Source organism: Etheostoma spectabile, chromosome 11 (genome assembly GCF_008692095.1).
Source record: "Etheostoma spectabile isolate EspeVRDwgs_2016 chromosome 11, UIUC_Espe_1.0, whole genome shotgun sequence".
In the NCBI taxonomy this organism is placed as follows: Eukaryota; Metazoa; Chordata; class Actinopteri; order Perciformes; family Percidae; genus Etheostoma; species Etheostoma spectabile.
The window spans coordinates 20,528,492-20,546,149 of NC_045743.1; the positions used below are offsets into that span (position 1 = coordinate 20,528,492).

Below are 17,658 nucleotides of genomic sequence, written 5' to 3' on the forward strand. Positions count from 1 at the left end.
GACCCTCCCTTCCACTCCAGGGGTGGGGTGTCCACCTTGGAGAGCTTGGTACTATCACCCAAACTTACCTCTCTCTTTCCTAGAGTTCACCTAGAGTTCTCCTTTACCAACACACAACTCATCTTCCTTCACATGTTGTCCCATACACACACACTCAGATTCATCTCGACATGCATTTCTGGGATTATCTTCATAAAGACTTGTCCATCTTTATACATATATTTTTTTCCAGGTATATTATGTATCTTTAGTGGAAATAAAATTAATAAAGTGGTGTATATTTGATGCCATGGCATCATCGTTTCTCTCATGCCACTCTCATTTTCACACACAGGATGTTGTAACGCCCGCGAGTGTCCCTGACTAACTAGGGCCTAGTGCACGTGGACACGGCTACTTTTGAAAAGGTTTTTTTTCCCTTTTCTTTCTGAAAAGAATTACAATCCCATCCAAGCACCGCTTTACAAAAATCTCTGTCCAAATGAGAATGCGAAAACACATTTGATGCACTGTCAAGAGCATGCTAGTCTCACTTTGACAGACCATCCACAGCGCTGCGGAGGAGGGTCTGGCTAGTCCACACAGCATTCAGCAGTGGGAGAAAAACCTGCTCTGGTTTATTGGCATTTCTTTAAACCAATCACAATAGTCATGGCCGGTGCTAAGCAACGGTGCCTCTGCCAATAGTCTCAGATTGGACAGATAGTCTAGCTAGCTGTCTGGATTTACCCTGCAGAGATCTGAGGACCAGGTAACCATAGTCCTCAGATTGGACAGATAGTCTAGCTAGCTGTCTGGATTTACCCTGCAGAGATCTGAGGACCAGGTAACCATAGTCCTCAGATTGGACAGATAGTCTAGCTAGCTGTCTGGATTTACCCTGCAGAGATCTGAGGACCAGGTAACCATAGTCCTCAGAAATCAGCCGCCGGTTAAACCGCCGACATGAAGAAAGAGGAAGGGGACAGACCTCGGTGAAAAGTGGGACAATCCGGCAGAATTTCCGGCGGCACTGGATAAATCCTGGAAGTAGAACATCAAGGATATAGACAAAGGAGCATGCCAAACCAACAGGCCATAACCCTATTCCCAAAATTCAAGTTAGCCAATCCGAAGCATGAGAAATACCCCTTCAGAGACCCTTTGGACGCCTCTAAAAGAGAAACTGTATAATTGTGTTTCAACATGTAAAACGTCCTGTCCTATCTTAGACACGTCTGCCTTAGCACGACCTGTCGCCCTGATTTGTGACGCCTAACAGATAACAGCACACACTCTGATGTTACAAGCCAAAGACTCAGACTTCCAATCTACACGTCAACCCTGAAAACTGAGTTTCTGAACATGTTCACCCTGGCAGGAGTTTTCCAAAGGATCCGTTTTCAGTGACCTGAATCCCAGTTTGCATGTGGAGGAAAGGCCAAAACCCGTTTTAAAAAATAGCCGTGTACATGTGGGCTGGGCCCAAATTTTGGAAGTCGAGAGTGACTCCATTTTTTGCAAAGACGTTTGTCAACACACTCACGTAAGACCAAGGAGATCATTTATTTGATTTCTGTGTGAGTGCGTGTACTTGACAAGTCTCTGTGGTCAGGCTGCCGCTGCTTGAGACTGTGATGTTGCGGTAGCATCCTAGAAACACAAGAATGGGACAGCTGGTGTCTGTGCAAACACATGACGTGCTGGATGCAGGGCTTTTTAAGTTCAGTGCTCGGTCATGCATGAGTCTTCCTCCATAAATATACTAATATTACATGTTTTTACAGGTTGTTCATTTGTTGTTTATTTCGTGTTGGACAAGGTTGCTGTTAAAGATGCACTTGGCGTTTTAGTACAGACAGATTTAAAAAATCAAAAGCCGGCCGTTATAGCCTGACTTTTAGTCCCTAGAGTGGGTCATAAAAACAGGATCCTACATTTCCCATAATGCAACTGGACGGTGTCCTTTATTTGACCCTGGCTACTTGCTAAATCCTCAGTTTGTAACTGTATGTCTTCTGATGACATCATCAGGATGTTTTTCAATTTAAGAAAGTACTCCTCAAGACAAGTGGACTGAACTTCATGTGTAAAACCGAATGGAGTGTCCCTTTAATAAATGTCTACTCTGTAAGCAGCTGGAATATTATCTTTTGTGACAAGATAAGTTATTAGCTAATACAGAGTGGGTCCATATGCTAGTAACAACAGCTACTTGTTCTACAGTTCATGCAGCTGACGTCAGAACTGTCTTGTTCAGGGTTACCACATGGCTTGAAAGTGATCTGTCAGTCTTTGAAAAAGTCTTAAGAGATTCGGGAAGTTATTTGAGGGAACCCATAGCACTTTAGGGTTTGGAAATTGTTCTTCATACTGACAAGAACCCAAGGTCTTGATTGTATCCGTTTCTGACTATGTCGCAACCCCAAAGTTTGTATACGTGAATATCACCAAAGAAGATGCCAAAAAAGTCCTTTAAAGGTCCTATGAAATGGTATCAGTGCTTCCTTAATGTGCTGTATTACCTGCATGGTCAGTCAGTGGGCTTAATGCGGAGTCAACAGAAGTTCGATTTGATAAAAGCAGACATTTGTAGCGATTTTTATCAAGTGGAGTTTTTCAGTGACGCCCACTGGGCAAGAGCTCACCACCGGCAACTTTCCGGGAAGCTCAAGTGTCCATTTCATTAAATCTTTAAATGTGAAGCCCAAGTGGTTGTGGGAGCCCTGGTTTTAAATGGGAAAGTCACTGTTTTCACTGCCGCTCACAGGTATCACCTGTAGCTCATTGGCAGTGGCTCATTTTCCTCATGAATACATGCAGATGCTCTTTTTAAGCAAGACTAGTGTACGTAGGGATGTAGATGAAATACCCACGTCATTGCCCTTTCCTAATGAAACTGCGTCAGTATTGAATAAATGAGGGGTGCCTTTTTGCACTTTGCCCAACAGTCCTGCTGTTTGGCTCTGTGCGAGCTGCCCTGCTCAATCTGTGGCTAAACGCCTGATCCTGCCTCTTCACAGAGCATTGTGCGCGTGGTGTTTCACGACCGGCGACTGCAGTACATGGAGCACCAGCAGCTGGAGGGGTGGAGGTGGAGCAGACCTGGAGACCGGATCCTGGATATAGGTGAGTTGGCTGTATGGATGTGAATCGGCTGACACATCAAAGCTCACTGATCAGGGTCACTGGTATCCCCAGTTTTGATGATGTGTATTAATAAAAGGAATGGTTATCAATGGCCCTTGAGCACGGCATTAATCCTGCATTCTCTAAATAGTTTAATTTGGGTTTCTTTGAGTTTTGGCTTTTGGATTTCATTTGCGTTAGTTGTGTGTGTGTGTGTGTTGGCTAGCTTTAGTTTGGTATTAGTGTCGGGTATAATATCTACCCAGCCACCATGTTTAATGTCCTTTAGTGTCCCTTATGAAACAGTTACATGTTGACGGGAGTTGATGGAAATATTATAGTTAAAAAGCTAAAACTGATACAAGTTACGTTCATTTTGTGTTCATTTTGTGTTCATTTGGTTCGTTTTTTTAACCTGGCAATATAGTTTCAGTGTGGCTTCAATTTTCCGAAACCAATGTTTCTTGAAGGTCTTAATTTCAGTTTTAGTCTTTCTGTTTATCAAGATGAGATCCAGACTCAGTTGTAGGATTCTAAGAGTAATGCTGTTCTGAAGCATCTATCCTGGAAATGCACTTCCGTTGATCCAGACTCGAAGAACACAGATAAAACAGCACAGATAGAAATCATCAATGTGAAATAAACAGTGTGTTCAGTTAGGACCCCATCGCTTATAGCAAAAAGCTAGGTTTTTATGAAAATGTGTTTTTCGGTGCTTTATAGTAACCGTAAAGTGCCTGACTTACTGTTTGCAGATGTCCCATTGTCAGTGGGGCTAGTGGAGCCCCATTCACACCCTCTGCATCTCAACACCATCGAGTTCCTCTGGGATCCTGTCAAGAACGCTTCTGTTTTCATCCAGGTACAGCTGACCGCTCCATTCTGGTCACGCGTCTGGGGGAGTCTTTAACGTCTACATCACATTAAACCTATGGTCATCAAACCCCACCTTGGTCATGTTTTCTCAGGTCAACTGCATCAGCACCGAGTTCACCCCCAGGAAGCACGGCGGGGAGAAAGGAGTGCCCTTCCGTATCCAGGTGGACACATTCACCACCAATGAGCACGGGGAATACATGGAACATGTCCATTCATCCAGCTGCCAGGTCAAAGTCTTCAAGGTATGAGTACTACTTGCCTGCCTATCCTCATCAAACGTGTGTAAAGTTATGCTCTACTTTAATAATCATCACATTATACTATGATCACAATACCAAAACCACATTCAATACATCCCAGCAACAATGTCAATAGAGACATAACAACATTCAAAACTCAACACTTCACATTGTTTTAATTCCACTCGTGGACACAGACATATTTCATTATTAAACCACAAATTATTGGCTATATCACAATACAGTTCCATGATTGGAAAGGAAACAAAATCTTATTTCCCCAGCCCCTTTCTCAGATAATACAACACGCAGAAATAGATAGACTGTTGATCAGTGGATTTTACATAGACTAGAGAAAGACCCAAAAATTAGATTTAAAAGCCAGAAACCACAGACTGAAATATCCATTTGCTTTAACGCTGTATTTGCATTGAAGTTCCTTCCGTGATCCTTATTTTCGGAACTAAAATGAAACACAGGACCTGGTTTAAATTATTCACAGAATGCCGAGATAAACACATATGCACATGACATACAAAAAAACCAAATGCAATTCTGTGTTTTTGATATTTTATATAACCACTTCTAATGTAGATGTGATTTTTGTTGTTGTTGGGAAGCCTAAAGGAGCTGATCGCAAACTGAAGACGGACAGGGAGAAGATTGCTAAAAAGGCCCCGCAGGACCGAGAGAGGTACCAGCCGTCCCAGGACAACACGCTGCTGAGAGAGGTGCGTAGAGGACCTCTGTTTGCTGTTTTTCTGTCAGTAGCACTGGACGGGTGTAAGTGCATTGATCCCACAGCGGTAAACTCCTGTGTGGTATTTATCTGATCTCATGAGCGCTCAAGCCATGCCGACGTTTTATTGCTGTCCCAGTGTTTTCCTCCTCTCACGTTACACTTTAAACCAGCCCGTCACTACATGTTAATATGTTGCTTCGCTCCTTTTGGAGTGTGCTCCTTCGGTGCTGAGCCTTGTCAATGATTGGACGACCCATGGTGCATCACTTTAGTGTCTTTGAACATCACGTGACTTGGCACTTTCAGTTAACTCTTGTGTTAATCTGGTTTGTCATTCATCTGGATAGAAAACTAACGAAGCTAGGAACCTTTAAATAAGAGATCACTGAACACCAGTGCTGAAAGAAGTACTTCTATCCTTTACTGAATACTACAAGTAATACAGGAACGTCTGTAAAAAAGGATTCCAGGTACTTATTATGTTAGCTTGACCTCTTTCAGAGCGCTGAGAGGGTTTACTATTTATATACTGTTGGTTGGTTTTGTCCATAGATCATGTTCTGTAAAATTGGTAATTTGTTTTGCATGCACAATCTGTATTAGTCACATAGAGTAAAAAGTTTAACGTTTCTCGCTATAAAGCGGTATAAAATGGAACCACTGAACTTAGGTGAAACGAATAGACATAGTTCTCAGGGAGAAGTACATTTTTTATCTCAGAACAAATTTCATATTTCTCTATTATTGTCTTCTGATGAACGAAAAGATGTTCGATTATAGTAGCTCCAAACTGATCCCAAATGATCAATGCTTTGTCTTTGGCATTGTTTTTATTCTTTTATATTCTGAGCTTCTGCTTGTACCCCTGTGTGTACGGTACTGTGTGTACATTACTGTACACACAGTACTGTACACACAGTACTGTACCCTGCATCTCAAAAACTTGTCCTCTGTCTCTGTGAAACTGTAGTTCTTGTTCTTAGTTGATATGAACCTGCAACCAGTCCAAATCTATTGAGCAGCCAGTACTGTAACAAAGTGAAAGCCCAATGTTCAGGGCCATACAATGAGTTCATTGTACAGTATACAGCCCACACTGCACTGTACTACAGTATACTACTAAAAAGGACACGAATCAAAGAAGTAAACATGTGATCAATGTGCTTCTTCTTGTCTTTGAGCTGGGTCAGGCACTTTGTCCACATCACGAGCAACATTCCCCCTCCTGAGGCAACCTGTTTGCTCTCTGAACCGGCCTTTATTGGTTGTGTCACAACATTTGAAACAAGTAAAATCAATTTTGAGTGGTTGTGTTCAATCAATGCCACGTGTTCTCTATTTGCATTTGATTGTTGCCACTTGTGTTTACCGGTATGGATGACAATGTGCATTAGAGTACACAATGTGTTTGGAGAGATCTGCTGCTTGGGTTTTACCATGTGAAATGCTTTAAGGCAGAGATCTTCAGGGGGTCCTAGGGGGTCCTTAGAGTTAGTGAAGGGGGGGCTGCTAAATTATTTTAAAGGAATATGTCTTGGAAATATGTCTTCAAAAAATAAAAATGTCTGAAAACATATTATTTGAATCCAACATATCAATAGCAAAGATATTTTCACATTTAAGACAAAGATAAATTGGCCTATTTTTGAAAAACATGTTTACATATTGAAAATAAGCTTACTATATAAGGTAGCAACTATGGTAGGTATACAGTTAAGCTTAAAGATTCACTGTGCCTTCCACATGTATGTTTAACGTTAAAACATGAAGTATAAATAATTTCCATTTATTTTTATCCATTGGGCCAAGTTTAATCTGCAACTCAATTGTACACAATGTATTCTGTAGGGGGTCCCTACTCTGTCTCGTTTTCAGCTAAGGGGTCCCTGGTCTAAAAAAGGTTGAAGATCCCTGGTTTAAGGTATTGACAACAGACTGCACAATTAGCTAAATGAATCCAGAGAGCTTTGTTCAGCAAACGGGTTTTTTAGTGTTTTAGCAATTGAGAAAAACTGTAATCCTTGTAGGTTTCGTCATTTGATCATTTTATCTGTTGTTATAAAAATACTGATAAGTGCAGCTTTAATAGGGTTTCCATAATGTTTAGTTTTAGAAATGTCACTCATGTAGTCTCTGTGCTAAGATATGTCAGAATCATAATCCAAAAAGCGCGTTTTTCTCTAGTGTTCCCCTTGGCCCGATGCCCTGACTGTCACCAGCCACAGCAGCAGCAGCAGCACTCCATCACCAGTTTACCACGGCTCAACTTCCTGTTCTTTCCCCGATGGGTGAGTCAGCATTTGGCATCGACCTAATTCATAGAGCTCTGTAGGAAAACTGTAGGTTAATGTCCAGGTGGACTAAAGGTTACAGAGGCTGTGAAATCTGGAAATGGTCTTTCTAGGCTTGGGGTTGGTCAGTGTACCCGTGGTGTTACACTAACAATGGTAACAGCTCCCTCTATGGGTGCCCACCAGGATGACTCAATTCGTCCTGGGCTGTACGACAGTGGTTGACAAACAAGGGGTATATGACACCCAGTGAGTACCCAGTGGGAACGTGGAAAGATAGCCGAGTAGCTCAACTAACGGCATTTGTAAATTTAGAAATTATGATTTGATTCAAAGAATATATTCACATCTTCAGTCAACTGTAACACCTGAACACAAAACACTACACTGTTCAAATTATTAGTGATAAGTACTGGATAAATGGTTGAAATAGTTAAAAGTCACCTTGGTCAAATATTCAGCTTCATGTAGGCTAGTGCTAGCACCATTGCTAGTCTCCCATTGCCAGACCTTCCTCCACAGCCCCGCACAGAAAGGTCTTGCTAGTCCACACAGCATTCTGGGATGGGTGAACAACATGTTCTGGTTTGTTGGCATTTCTTTAAACCAATCACAATCATCTTGGGTGGTGCTAAGCACCACAGTGCTGCTGCTAATGGTCTCTAGGAAGGAAGTTGTTTTGGTGGAACATGTGTATGTTCAGTAGTCGTCAACAGAAAACTCCGATTGGACAGATAGTCTAGCTAGCTCTCTGGATTTACCCTGCAGAGATCTGAGGACCAGGTAACCATAGTCCTCCGAGTGGACAGATAGTCTAGCTAGCTGTCTGGATTTACCCTGCAGAGATCTGAGGACCAGGTAACCATAGTCCTCATGAATCCACCAGAGGTTACAACGCCAACACAGAGACAGAGGACGGGGACAGACATCTGGCTGAAAAGAAGGACATCTGGCGGAATATGAACAATATCCACCTTTATAAAGGCCTAAAATTACTACTTACACTTTTATGTTCCCTATATCTGTCTTTTATTCTCTGTAAAGCGTCCTTGAGTGTTAGAAAGGCGCTGTTAAATAAAATGTATTATTATTATTATTATTATAAATAGCATTATGAAGGGGTACCAGTTCATCAGACAAAACTGTGTGGGCACTTTGTTTTTTTCAGTAGATTGACAGACAGATGTCAACAGGGAAGTACAATCAAAACCCAGAAATGATCGCTCCAATCTCTTCTTTCTTCCTCTGTACATTTCTGTAGTAATTCTTCTCCAAACCAGCATGGGGAGCTGCTATTGCCCGGCTGCTCTGAGGTACGTTATAGAGAACTTTGATATTCCTTTAGGCCATTATTGGGAGACAGTGGATGCTGTGCTGCTATAATCAATTCAGGGGCTCTTCTTCTTTTTGACATGTAGCACCTTCTGCCGTCGACCCCGCCGCAGGATGCCCAGCAGTGGCTGCACCGACACAGGTTCTCTCCTTTCTCAAGGCTCTTCTGCAGCTTCTCAGGTAACAGGGGGTAAAAAAAAACAATCATTCACCGAATATTTCTGAGCAGGAACGAAGCAGAATAGATCTTCTGCTGTTGTCGCAGGTGCTGATCTGTTGAGGATGAGCAGGGAGGATCTGATCCAGATCTGCGGTCCAGCTGATGGTATTCGCCTCTTCAACACAATGAAAGGAAGGTTAGACATTAAGATACACCTCTATGTGCTCAGCAAATTCAGTTTCATTCGGCTTTCTTACCCAGTCTCACCGCAGCACGTCATAAAGCGATGCTTGTCAGGTACCTTTGGCGCTTGAATCGACGCTTTCGCATTGTATTAAGACTATCTCGGGACTCGCGTCTAGCCCTCCGGCGTCATATTTAGATGGGCCTGCTCTGGATTCTTGGCATCCCTTTTCGACACTCTGAGTCAGGACGTTTAAGTGACATGCGGCACAAGAACGGGACAGTTAGGTTTAAGGAAGGACTGTAGGTGGAGAACTTTGACAGAAACAGAACCTTCTCTACTACTACTACTGTGGCGTGTTCTTCTGAGCACCTGTAACACAGTCTCTGCTCACATATTCCAGGTGTATACAGCCCCGTCTCACCATCTATGTGTGTCAGCAGCAGGCCAGGCATCAACCCACCACCAAGCCAGGGGCGGGAGACAGTAAGTCTACATACTGCATAGGAGACGTCTAATACTTAGGATGTTTTACAACATAAGTCACCATACAGGAAGATAAGATGAGATCTTTGTGAACATCAATAAAACGGAAAGGGGAAATGTGTGCTCTAATGTGGTCCTGGATTTGTACATGGAGCTGGTTCATGTGTGTCCTCCTGTGTCCCCTGTGTCTTCCCTGCAGTCTACCACGCTCTGTACCTGGAGGAGCTGACACTGTTGGACCTCTCCGAAAAGATCGCTTCGCTGTACAGCATCCCTCCACAGCAAATAACGCACATCTACAGACAGAAGCCCATCGGGATCCACATCTTAGTCTCTGACGAGGTATCCTTACACCTCCTCTATGAACTATGACTATGAATAGTCTTGCATTGGCAGACCTATCTCCGCTGTGGAGTAAGGTCTACACCTTTAGTGTAGACTTTGATTCATAGTTCAAGTCAGATTTCACCATACAGTATTAAATGTAGGGCTGGACAATATAATAATATTATATCGTTGTTATCAAGACATGAGACTAGATATCAGGACATTTGCATGAGTGTTGTCTTTTTCTGGTTTAACAGGCTGCCTTACATTACATTGATTCAGTTTTCCTAACTTACCGGACTGTTCAATCGTGGCTTAACCCACTTTGTCATTATATCCACATTATTGATGATTATTTATCTGAAATCTAAAATGAAAGTATTTTGTTAAAGCAACAATTGTCAACACTACAATATTGACAAAAATATGGACATTGATGTATTTGGTCAAGGTGTAATTACGTAAATGAGTAACAACAACGGTATAGAATCAGTGGGGAACGCTTTCCTCTAGAGCCGACTATTTAACACTGCCTCTTCGAGGCCAGGAAATCCCACGTTAAAGGATTGTTGTTGGGGAGTTGGGTTTAAACATGATATTCAACCATGTGGAGATTTTAATTTGCAGCACGTTGGAAATGGAAGTGATCTGTGCTCACGTCGGTCGATCCCTTTGTTTCAGATGGTGCAGAACTTCAGGGATGAAACAAGCTTCATCCTCAGCATCATAAGAGGTCATTATTTTAAAGTCAACTTCTTCACAACTCACTGTTGGACATTCAGTGTCCACCCTGTGTAGCTTGATTGGCAGTCTCTGAATGATCTCTGACTGTTTTCTGTTTCCCAGATGAAAACACTAATGGCTTCCACGTCGTGTTGAAGTGACCGACAGGTACTCCGGAGCCTCGAGGTTTTTTCTCTGACAATCAGTGGAATTGTACAGCTTGTATATAATTCCTTCAAGACTGCGGTGCTTTTATAAACACTGTTAACCTTTAGGTTCACTGTTGATTTTGTTGCATTGTTCCTGTGTTATAGTTTTGTTTTATTCCTGTTGTTAAGTTAGTTTTTCATGCTTGAAATGTCTAGTGCAGTTTTCAGAGGGAACCCCTGCTGTATTACTCCTTCACATGGTCATACATTTTTGGTCAACACCTAAAAATGCAACGTGAGGGACTTTCATGATAAATAAAGCAGAGTAAATGTTTCACACCATCACGCCGACAAATAGAAAAGACAAATGAACAAACTGTACCATGCTGTTTCGATGTAATGCGATGTCCCTGCTCTATGCTCATGAATTATGTCCCGCATAATGCTGTCATGTTCCTGTTAGCCGTTCTGCTCTACGACCTATTTTCTTGAAAATTCTAATGTGAAATTTAATACAAGTGAGGTGGGAATGCACATAGACCTCTGGATGTTTAAATTCAGACCCTGTGTTGCAGTTTGGAAGGATGCTTTGGACTGCCATGGCTCTATGATTGTGTGTATTTCACTCAAAATAAAGTATTCTGCAGTTTTCTAGAGGTCAACGGACTTTATTCAAGTAATGAAAATGCTAGTAAAACTTGAAAATAGAGGCTAACAATAGAGGTTAAACTGAAAAATAAGTAGCTACAAAGCAGTCAGGTGCAAGTAAACGCAATAGTACAATGTTTTCCTCTACAGTAGAAGTACACAGTAAGTCAGTAGTATACAGTTAAGTTGCATATTAGGTACTTCAGGGTCCTGTAAGTAATGTTGAGGTACGATGGTTCTGGAGGAACCTGCGAGCCGTAGTACCACAGGCCAAGCAATCGGCTTGCTCCAAACAGGCCCTTTTTGAACATGCACTGCATTAGTGTCTCTAATATACAGATCATTTCTTTTTAAGTCACATATACCTGTATCCCTGCAAATGCCCCTTTATTGCAAAAAGACGTTTCAACCCTTCCCGTCCAACCTGTGTGTGTATGTAGACCTCAGGCTAGCTGCAACATGAACTGACGCATTTATTTACGCTATTTTCCTGACAATACGCACATAATTGCTAGGGTGATGCTGAATAAAAAGGCACAGACTACTATAATTATCCACATTTTGCAGCAAGCGGAGGAGAGTTTAGCTGTGGTGATGAATTTGGAAATGAGGCTAAAAACTGTCAGAGTGCTCTATTTCTCCCCCAGCATACAGTAGTGGAACTGTTGTGTTTCAAATGGTGTTCTTTATTGTGGAATCGTCACAATTTGTCTAGTACTGGAACCCAGAAGCAGACCAGGACAAGGTGAGTTGGAATAACAAGGGGAGTATTTGTAGTCTGAAAATGGAAGCGGGTAAGTCCAGATGGTTGGGAGTGGGGGGGAACAGGCAGGCTGGGAGTTTGTACAGATCCCAGAATGCAACTGTGGGGTGGTAGTAGCTCAGTCCATAGGGAGTTGGGTTGGGAACCGGAGGAGTCATAAGTCCCCGTACGGATCGAAAGTATGGTGGTGGACTGGTAGCTGGAGAGGGGCCAGTTCACCTCCTGGGCACTGCCAAGGTGCTCTTGAGCAAGGCACCAAACCCCCAACTGCTCGGGGCGCCTTTCCATGGGCAGCCCCCTCACTCTGACATGTCTCCATTTGTGCATGTGTAGGTCCTGAGCATGTGTGTGTAATTCAGGCCTGTGTGTAATAACAACAGAGTGAAAAGTGTAGTTTCCCCTTGTGGGATTAATAAAGTATAATAAAAAATATATATATATATATATATATAATAAAGTTGTCGACCAGACAAGCGTGAGTTTCTATCCAGGTGGTTAACTGTAGACAGAGGAACAGGAGGCAGGTTAGTGACAGGCAAAGAGACTTCCAAAAACTAGAGGTTTGACACGAGAGCTACACACACTGGTTAGGCTAGCGATCCGCAGGGAATGGCTTACATGGTGCAGAGGTGATAACCAGCAGGGATGTGTTCAGGAAACACGACAAACAGGCTCAAGATGCAGGAGTCATGACATGAATGGCAGCCCAACAGAAAAAGAGTGAAGTCCAAAGTTGCAGGACTTGGCGGCGCTGAATGGGGGCTGACTGGTTGTGCGTTTTGCAGAATGAACATCATTGTATAATGCGTCTGTTCAGAACACGGTGGCTTGTTGTGGTACTTTCCATTTGTGTTTAACTTTAATTGAGGCGGCTGTTACGCTTTAAGGAAGTGAGGATCCAAACGCAGAGATGAGGCAGGAAGGCAGGAGTAGTTTAACAAGGATTTATTCACAAAAACGGTAATGACAAAACCAAAAATGCAAAAAACAAACAACTCCAGGAAGAGGAAGACAAAGTCCAAAATGTCTAAAATCAAAAAAAAAAAGGGTCCACAGAGAAAAGGGGAACCTGAAACCAAAGGGAATAGTCCAAACAGGTCAACGGCAGACACACAAAAGGATCTGAGGAGAGACAACGGCAACACACAGGTTAAATCCAGGCGGTAAGGAGGAAGGAACAGGTGATCCAACAGGTGAGACACGTCAGAGTGGACGACGATCTCAGAGGCCGGAAAACACAAGGCAGGTAGCGAAACTAGACGCAAAAAACAGACTATAATAAGTAATTAGCCTGTGCCTGTGTTAATGTTAACTAGCATTTTTAATTATTTTCAGTTTTGAGGGTTTTTTACCTGCTGTCTCAGCTAGCGGTTAGCTGAAATCCCCCCTCCACACACACACACACACACACTTATACCACTTATGATTAAACCAAATGTTGGTGCCATCTGAATAACATCTAAACTGGGGCTAAAATAAACATAAACTGTTAATCACTGTGTTGCATTGCATTCAGTTTATTAAAATGGGGCGATAAGTCCTAGAAACGCCCCTGGTTTTGACACAGACTTCAAAACCTGTGAACATATCCTCTAAGCACCCAAAAAAAGACAGTGATATGCACCATGCACCAGAGATAATAACTATATTAGCGCCGATATCATTTCTGACGGGATGTTCGACAGCCACTTCTGTCGTTACCATACCCCAGTGGTTCCCGAACATTTTCAGCTCAAGACCCGAAAGAGAAATTTGGTGTGTCCCCGGGACCCGAATTTACAAAAACACACCATGAATCATTGTAACATCTACATTTTTAATCTGTGGACAAAAGACGGAACAAACCATGAATTTAAATGTATATGAAGTACATTTATTCCATTATAAAAGTAAACAAAAACAGAAAAGGTCTCTCTTCTCCTTTCTGGGTCTCACCCCTTTCTCAACTCATTTCTTATCCCCTCCTAGGATAAGAGAGAGAGAGAGAGAGAGAGAGAGAGAGAGAGAGAGAGAGAGAGAGAGAGAGAGAGAGAGAGAGAGAGAAACCCCCCCCCCCACACAGCATCTGAGCTGAACAGACCAGTGTAGCAAAAAAAAAAACGCTCATTCACATAAGATTGATATGCATTTTACTCTGCCGAATGGCGACCCAATAAAACGGGTCAGCGACCCATTTTGGGTCCCGACCCTAAGTTTGGGAAACATTGCCATAGACCATAGACCAGTGTTGCCAGATCTTGCGAGACAAATAAGCAACCAGGCCTGTGAAAACAAGCCCAAAACAAGCGAATTTTTTTTACAGAGCCCCCCCCCCCCTAAGATCCTGGAAGAGAAAAATAAATAAACTGTGTGACGGTTTTCCAATCCGTGCGGACGGGTTGTCAATTTCCATCCACGTGGACAGATTGGTAAACTGTCCACACGTTAGTTTCATTTTCTCTCCCTGAGCTTCAGGACGATGACCACAGGAGGGAGTTAAACCACCTTTTAACGTTATTTAACATTAGAAAACTGATGGGCTATCAAATATACACTTTGTACAGTGATTTAGAGTTCCTCCTTTCTCTTCCTCCCAGTCTTTGTTATACTTCTTCCCGTATTTCGCCCACTTTATCCCGGGTATTTATTCCTCCAAAACCTCTCCTACAGTCCAGTCACCATCAGTCGCTCCTCGCGCATTTTCCTAACCAGAAAACAACAGACTGCCCTGCTCTGCCTCTGATTGGCTGGTACTCGTTTCCATCTGGGTCAGAGCCAATTAGAAGTAGGAGCTGGGCGGGAAATAACTCTGTTGTCTCCAGTGTTTATGGGGAAAGGGGCGGGACCGAGGAAACAGGCAAGACAAACTCCTACGTTTATATAACATAGCCTATAGAAAATATCTGCTTGACAACTTATTATGAAGCTGGAAACAAGCCCAAACAAGCAACAAGCCCAAGAAAACCGCGACCCGCGACTACCAATATTTGTAAGCAACTTTACAAAAAAACAAGCCCAAAGTCACTTCCAATCCCAGCTAACGATAGGCTCGTTCGAGATGAGCCAGGTCTGCGCAGAATCGATCACCGGCGATCGGCGCCCGTTGAATGCCGGTTGGATTTGTGTCCGAGTTGATCCCGACGTCATGCACACGTGGGCAACGGAAATCTCACGAGAGCAGGGGGCCGCAGTTCTGAGACGCAGGCGGCGCAGTTGCTTTTCACCAGGCTCGTTCGAGATGAACTGCGCCTCGCCTGTAGTGACGAGAGCAGGCGGTAGCAGCGGGGGGCGGGACAAAAAGCTGCTGTAAGTCGGACATTTCCAGCCGATTCCAGCTCCTTCAGGCTGGACAGGAAGTGCACACCACTGTGGTGCAGTTCGATTTAATAAAATATAATCAGACCCACATATCGCTGTACACAGTCTCCAGTTGTTTTAATTATGCAGAGTAGCTGGCAAAGTCTCTACATGAGATCTGTTGCAGATTTTAATAGAACACCCTGTAGATGATCCGTGATCTGATCAGATTTAGTCTCTCTCTCTAAACGTCTCTATCAGCCACAATGTGTTCTGGACAGAATAAGTCTTTAAATCAGACAAATAGCAATTAAAATCCCTCCGATTCAAAAACAGTAAAAAGTTTATATAAAACGTCATCATGTTTGTAAACCAATCAGGTGTTAAATCAGCTGAGAAGCCGGCGTTTCCCAGCATGCTCTGGGTCCCCTGGGTCCGCCTGGCTCTTGCAGTCGGTGAAAAGCAACTGCGCCGCCTGCGTCTCAGAACTGCGCGCCGTGCTCTCGTGAGATTTCCGTTGCCCACGTGTGCATGACGTCAGAGCAAGTCGGGATCAAGTCGGACATAAATCTAACCGGCATGCAACGGGCGCCGATCGCCGGTGATCGATTCTGCCAGACCGGCTCATCTCGAACGAGCCTACCGACTGCAGCGCCAGGCGGAACCCAGAGCATGCTGGGAAACGCCGGCTTCTCAGCTGATTTAACAGCTGATTGGTTTACAACATGATGACGTTTATCTAAACTTTTACTGTTTTTGAATCGGAAGGATTTTTAATGCTATTTGTTATTTAAAGACTTATTCTGTACATAACACATGTTGTGAGGCTGATAGTTAAGTTTAGAAGTCAAAGAGATAAATCCGTTCAGATCACGGATCATCTCCAGTGTGTTGTTCATTAAAATCAGCAACAGGTCGCATGTAGAGCACTTTGCCAGCTACTCTGTCATAATTAAACAACTGGAGACTGTGTACAAGCTGATATGTTGGTCTGATTAGATTTTATTAAATTGGAATCGCACCACAGTGTTTTCATCACTTCCTGTCCAGCCTGAAGGCGGCTGGAATCGGATGGAAACTGTCCGACTTCACCGCAGCTTTTTGTCACCGCCCCCCGCTGCTGCCGCCTGCTCTCGTCCACTTTACAGGCGAGGCGCAGTTCATCTCGAACGAGCCTAATTTTTGGTTCCCAGAACGTTCTGGGAACGTTCGTTTTTGGTTGCGGGAACGTTCCCTGAAGGTTTGTTTTGGTTGTAGTTTGGTTGTCTGTTGGTTAATTGGAAGGTTTTCTTAACGTTCCGGTAACGTTCGTTTTTGGTTACAGCGAACGTTCTCGGAACGTTCCCCCAACGTTCTCTGAAAGTTAGTAAGAGTTAGTTCTTTAGAGAAGGCGAACGTTCCGAGAACGTTGCAACCTTTAGTGAACGTTAGGCGAACGTTCCGAGAACGTTGCAACCTTTAGAGAACGTTAGGCGAACGTTCCCTTAGCGTTGCAACCCTCAGCGAACGTTACAGAACGGTCTTGCAACCTTTAGAGGGGAACGTTCGCTGTAACCATAAACGAACGTTCCCAGAACGTTAAGAAAAGATTAGATTCCCATAACCTTTAAAAAAACTAACACCCGTACCATTTGTGTGTATGTATGTACTGTATATACACACACTACATACAAAAGTTATATTCGTAGGAATGGATAAACAGGCAAACTTGATGGCATTACAAAACGTTGATATTCAAACAACTGAAAAAAATACAAAAAAGATAAGGATGTAGTGCAAATGTAGTGCAAGATGCATTAAGATATGCTTGTAAAGTGTTTGATAAATAAGTCACTAAAAAAAAAAATATATTAATAAAAAAATTAAAAAGGGGCTCCATGGTTTCAGGGCTCAGTCCTTCTCTGCTGGCCTATAAAGAAATGAACAAAAGTTAGACATGTAATACTAAGAATGAACACATTGACAAAAGATTTTTTTTTAATGAACTTTATTATGAACGGACTTGGCAACACTGCCATAGACCGTTAATATTAATATACAGTCTATGCCATAGACCTATATATGTAGTCTATTTTTTTATTATTATTTATTAATATAACATTACAAACATTCAGACAACGCAGATCAAATAAAAGATCTTATGGAACAGAGAGAACAATAAACGATAGTAATAAAAATAGTACACGATAAATAAGAGCATGAGGTAGACAATGGTAAAGTAAAAAAATTAAAATTAAAAAATTAAAAAGAAGAATGTGACAGATTTGTAAAGGTGTATAAAATGTGAAAACATAAGTGTTTCATTCAATAGATTGGGGTATATATCAAAAATGAATCTAGCTTTTTTTTTT

The 17,658-nt window shown here is 42.6% G+C and overlaps 1 protein-coding gene across 1 annotated transcript in view; it reads left to right on the top strand.

Annotated features, from left to right (window-relative positions):
• tfcp2l1 (transcription factor CP2-like 1) overlaps positions 1 to 11,232 on the top strand; it is a 14,510-nt gene extending 3,278 nt beyond the window's left edge. Inside the window, exons 4-15 of the mRNA XM_032529367.1 lie at positions 3,003 to 3,108; positions 3,864 to 3,970; positions 4,077 to 4,229; positions 4,847 to 4,957; positions 7,153 to 7,256; positions 8,521 to 8,572; positions 8,678 to 8,771; positions 8,857 to 8,947; positions 9,339 to 9,421; positions 9,621 to 9,763; positions 10,430 to 10,481; positions 10,595 to 11,232. Coding sequence (XP_032385258.1) covers positions 3,003 to 3,108; positions 3,864 to 3,970; positions 4,077 to 4,229; positions 4,847 to 4,957; positions 7,153 to 7,256; positions 8,521 to 8,572; positions 8,678 to 8,771; positions 8,857 to 8,947; positions 9,339 to 9,421; positions 9,621 to 9,763; positions 10,430 to 10,481; positions 10,595 to 10,632 — 1,134 coding nt within the window. The 3' untranslated portion in view covers positions 10,633 to 11,232. The remainder of the gene's footprint in view (positions 1 to 3,002; positions 3,109 to 3,863; positions 3,971 to 4,076; positions 4,230 to 4,846; positions 4,958 to 7,152; positions 7,257 to 8,520; positions 8,573 to 8,677; positions 8,772 to 8,856; positions 8,948 to 9,338; positions 9,422 to 9,620; positions 9,764 to 10,429; positions 10,482 to 10,594) is intronic.
• Positions 11,233 to 17,658: the final 6,426 nt, after the last annotated feature.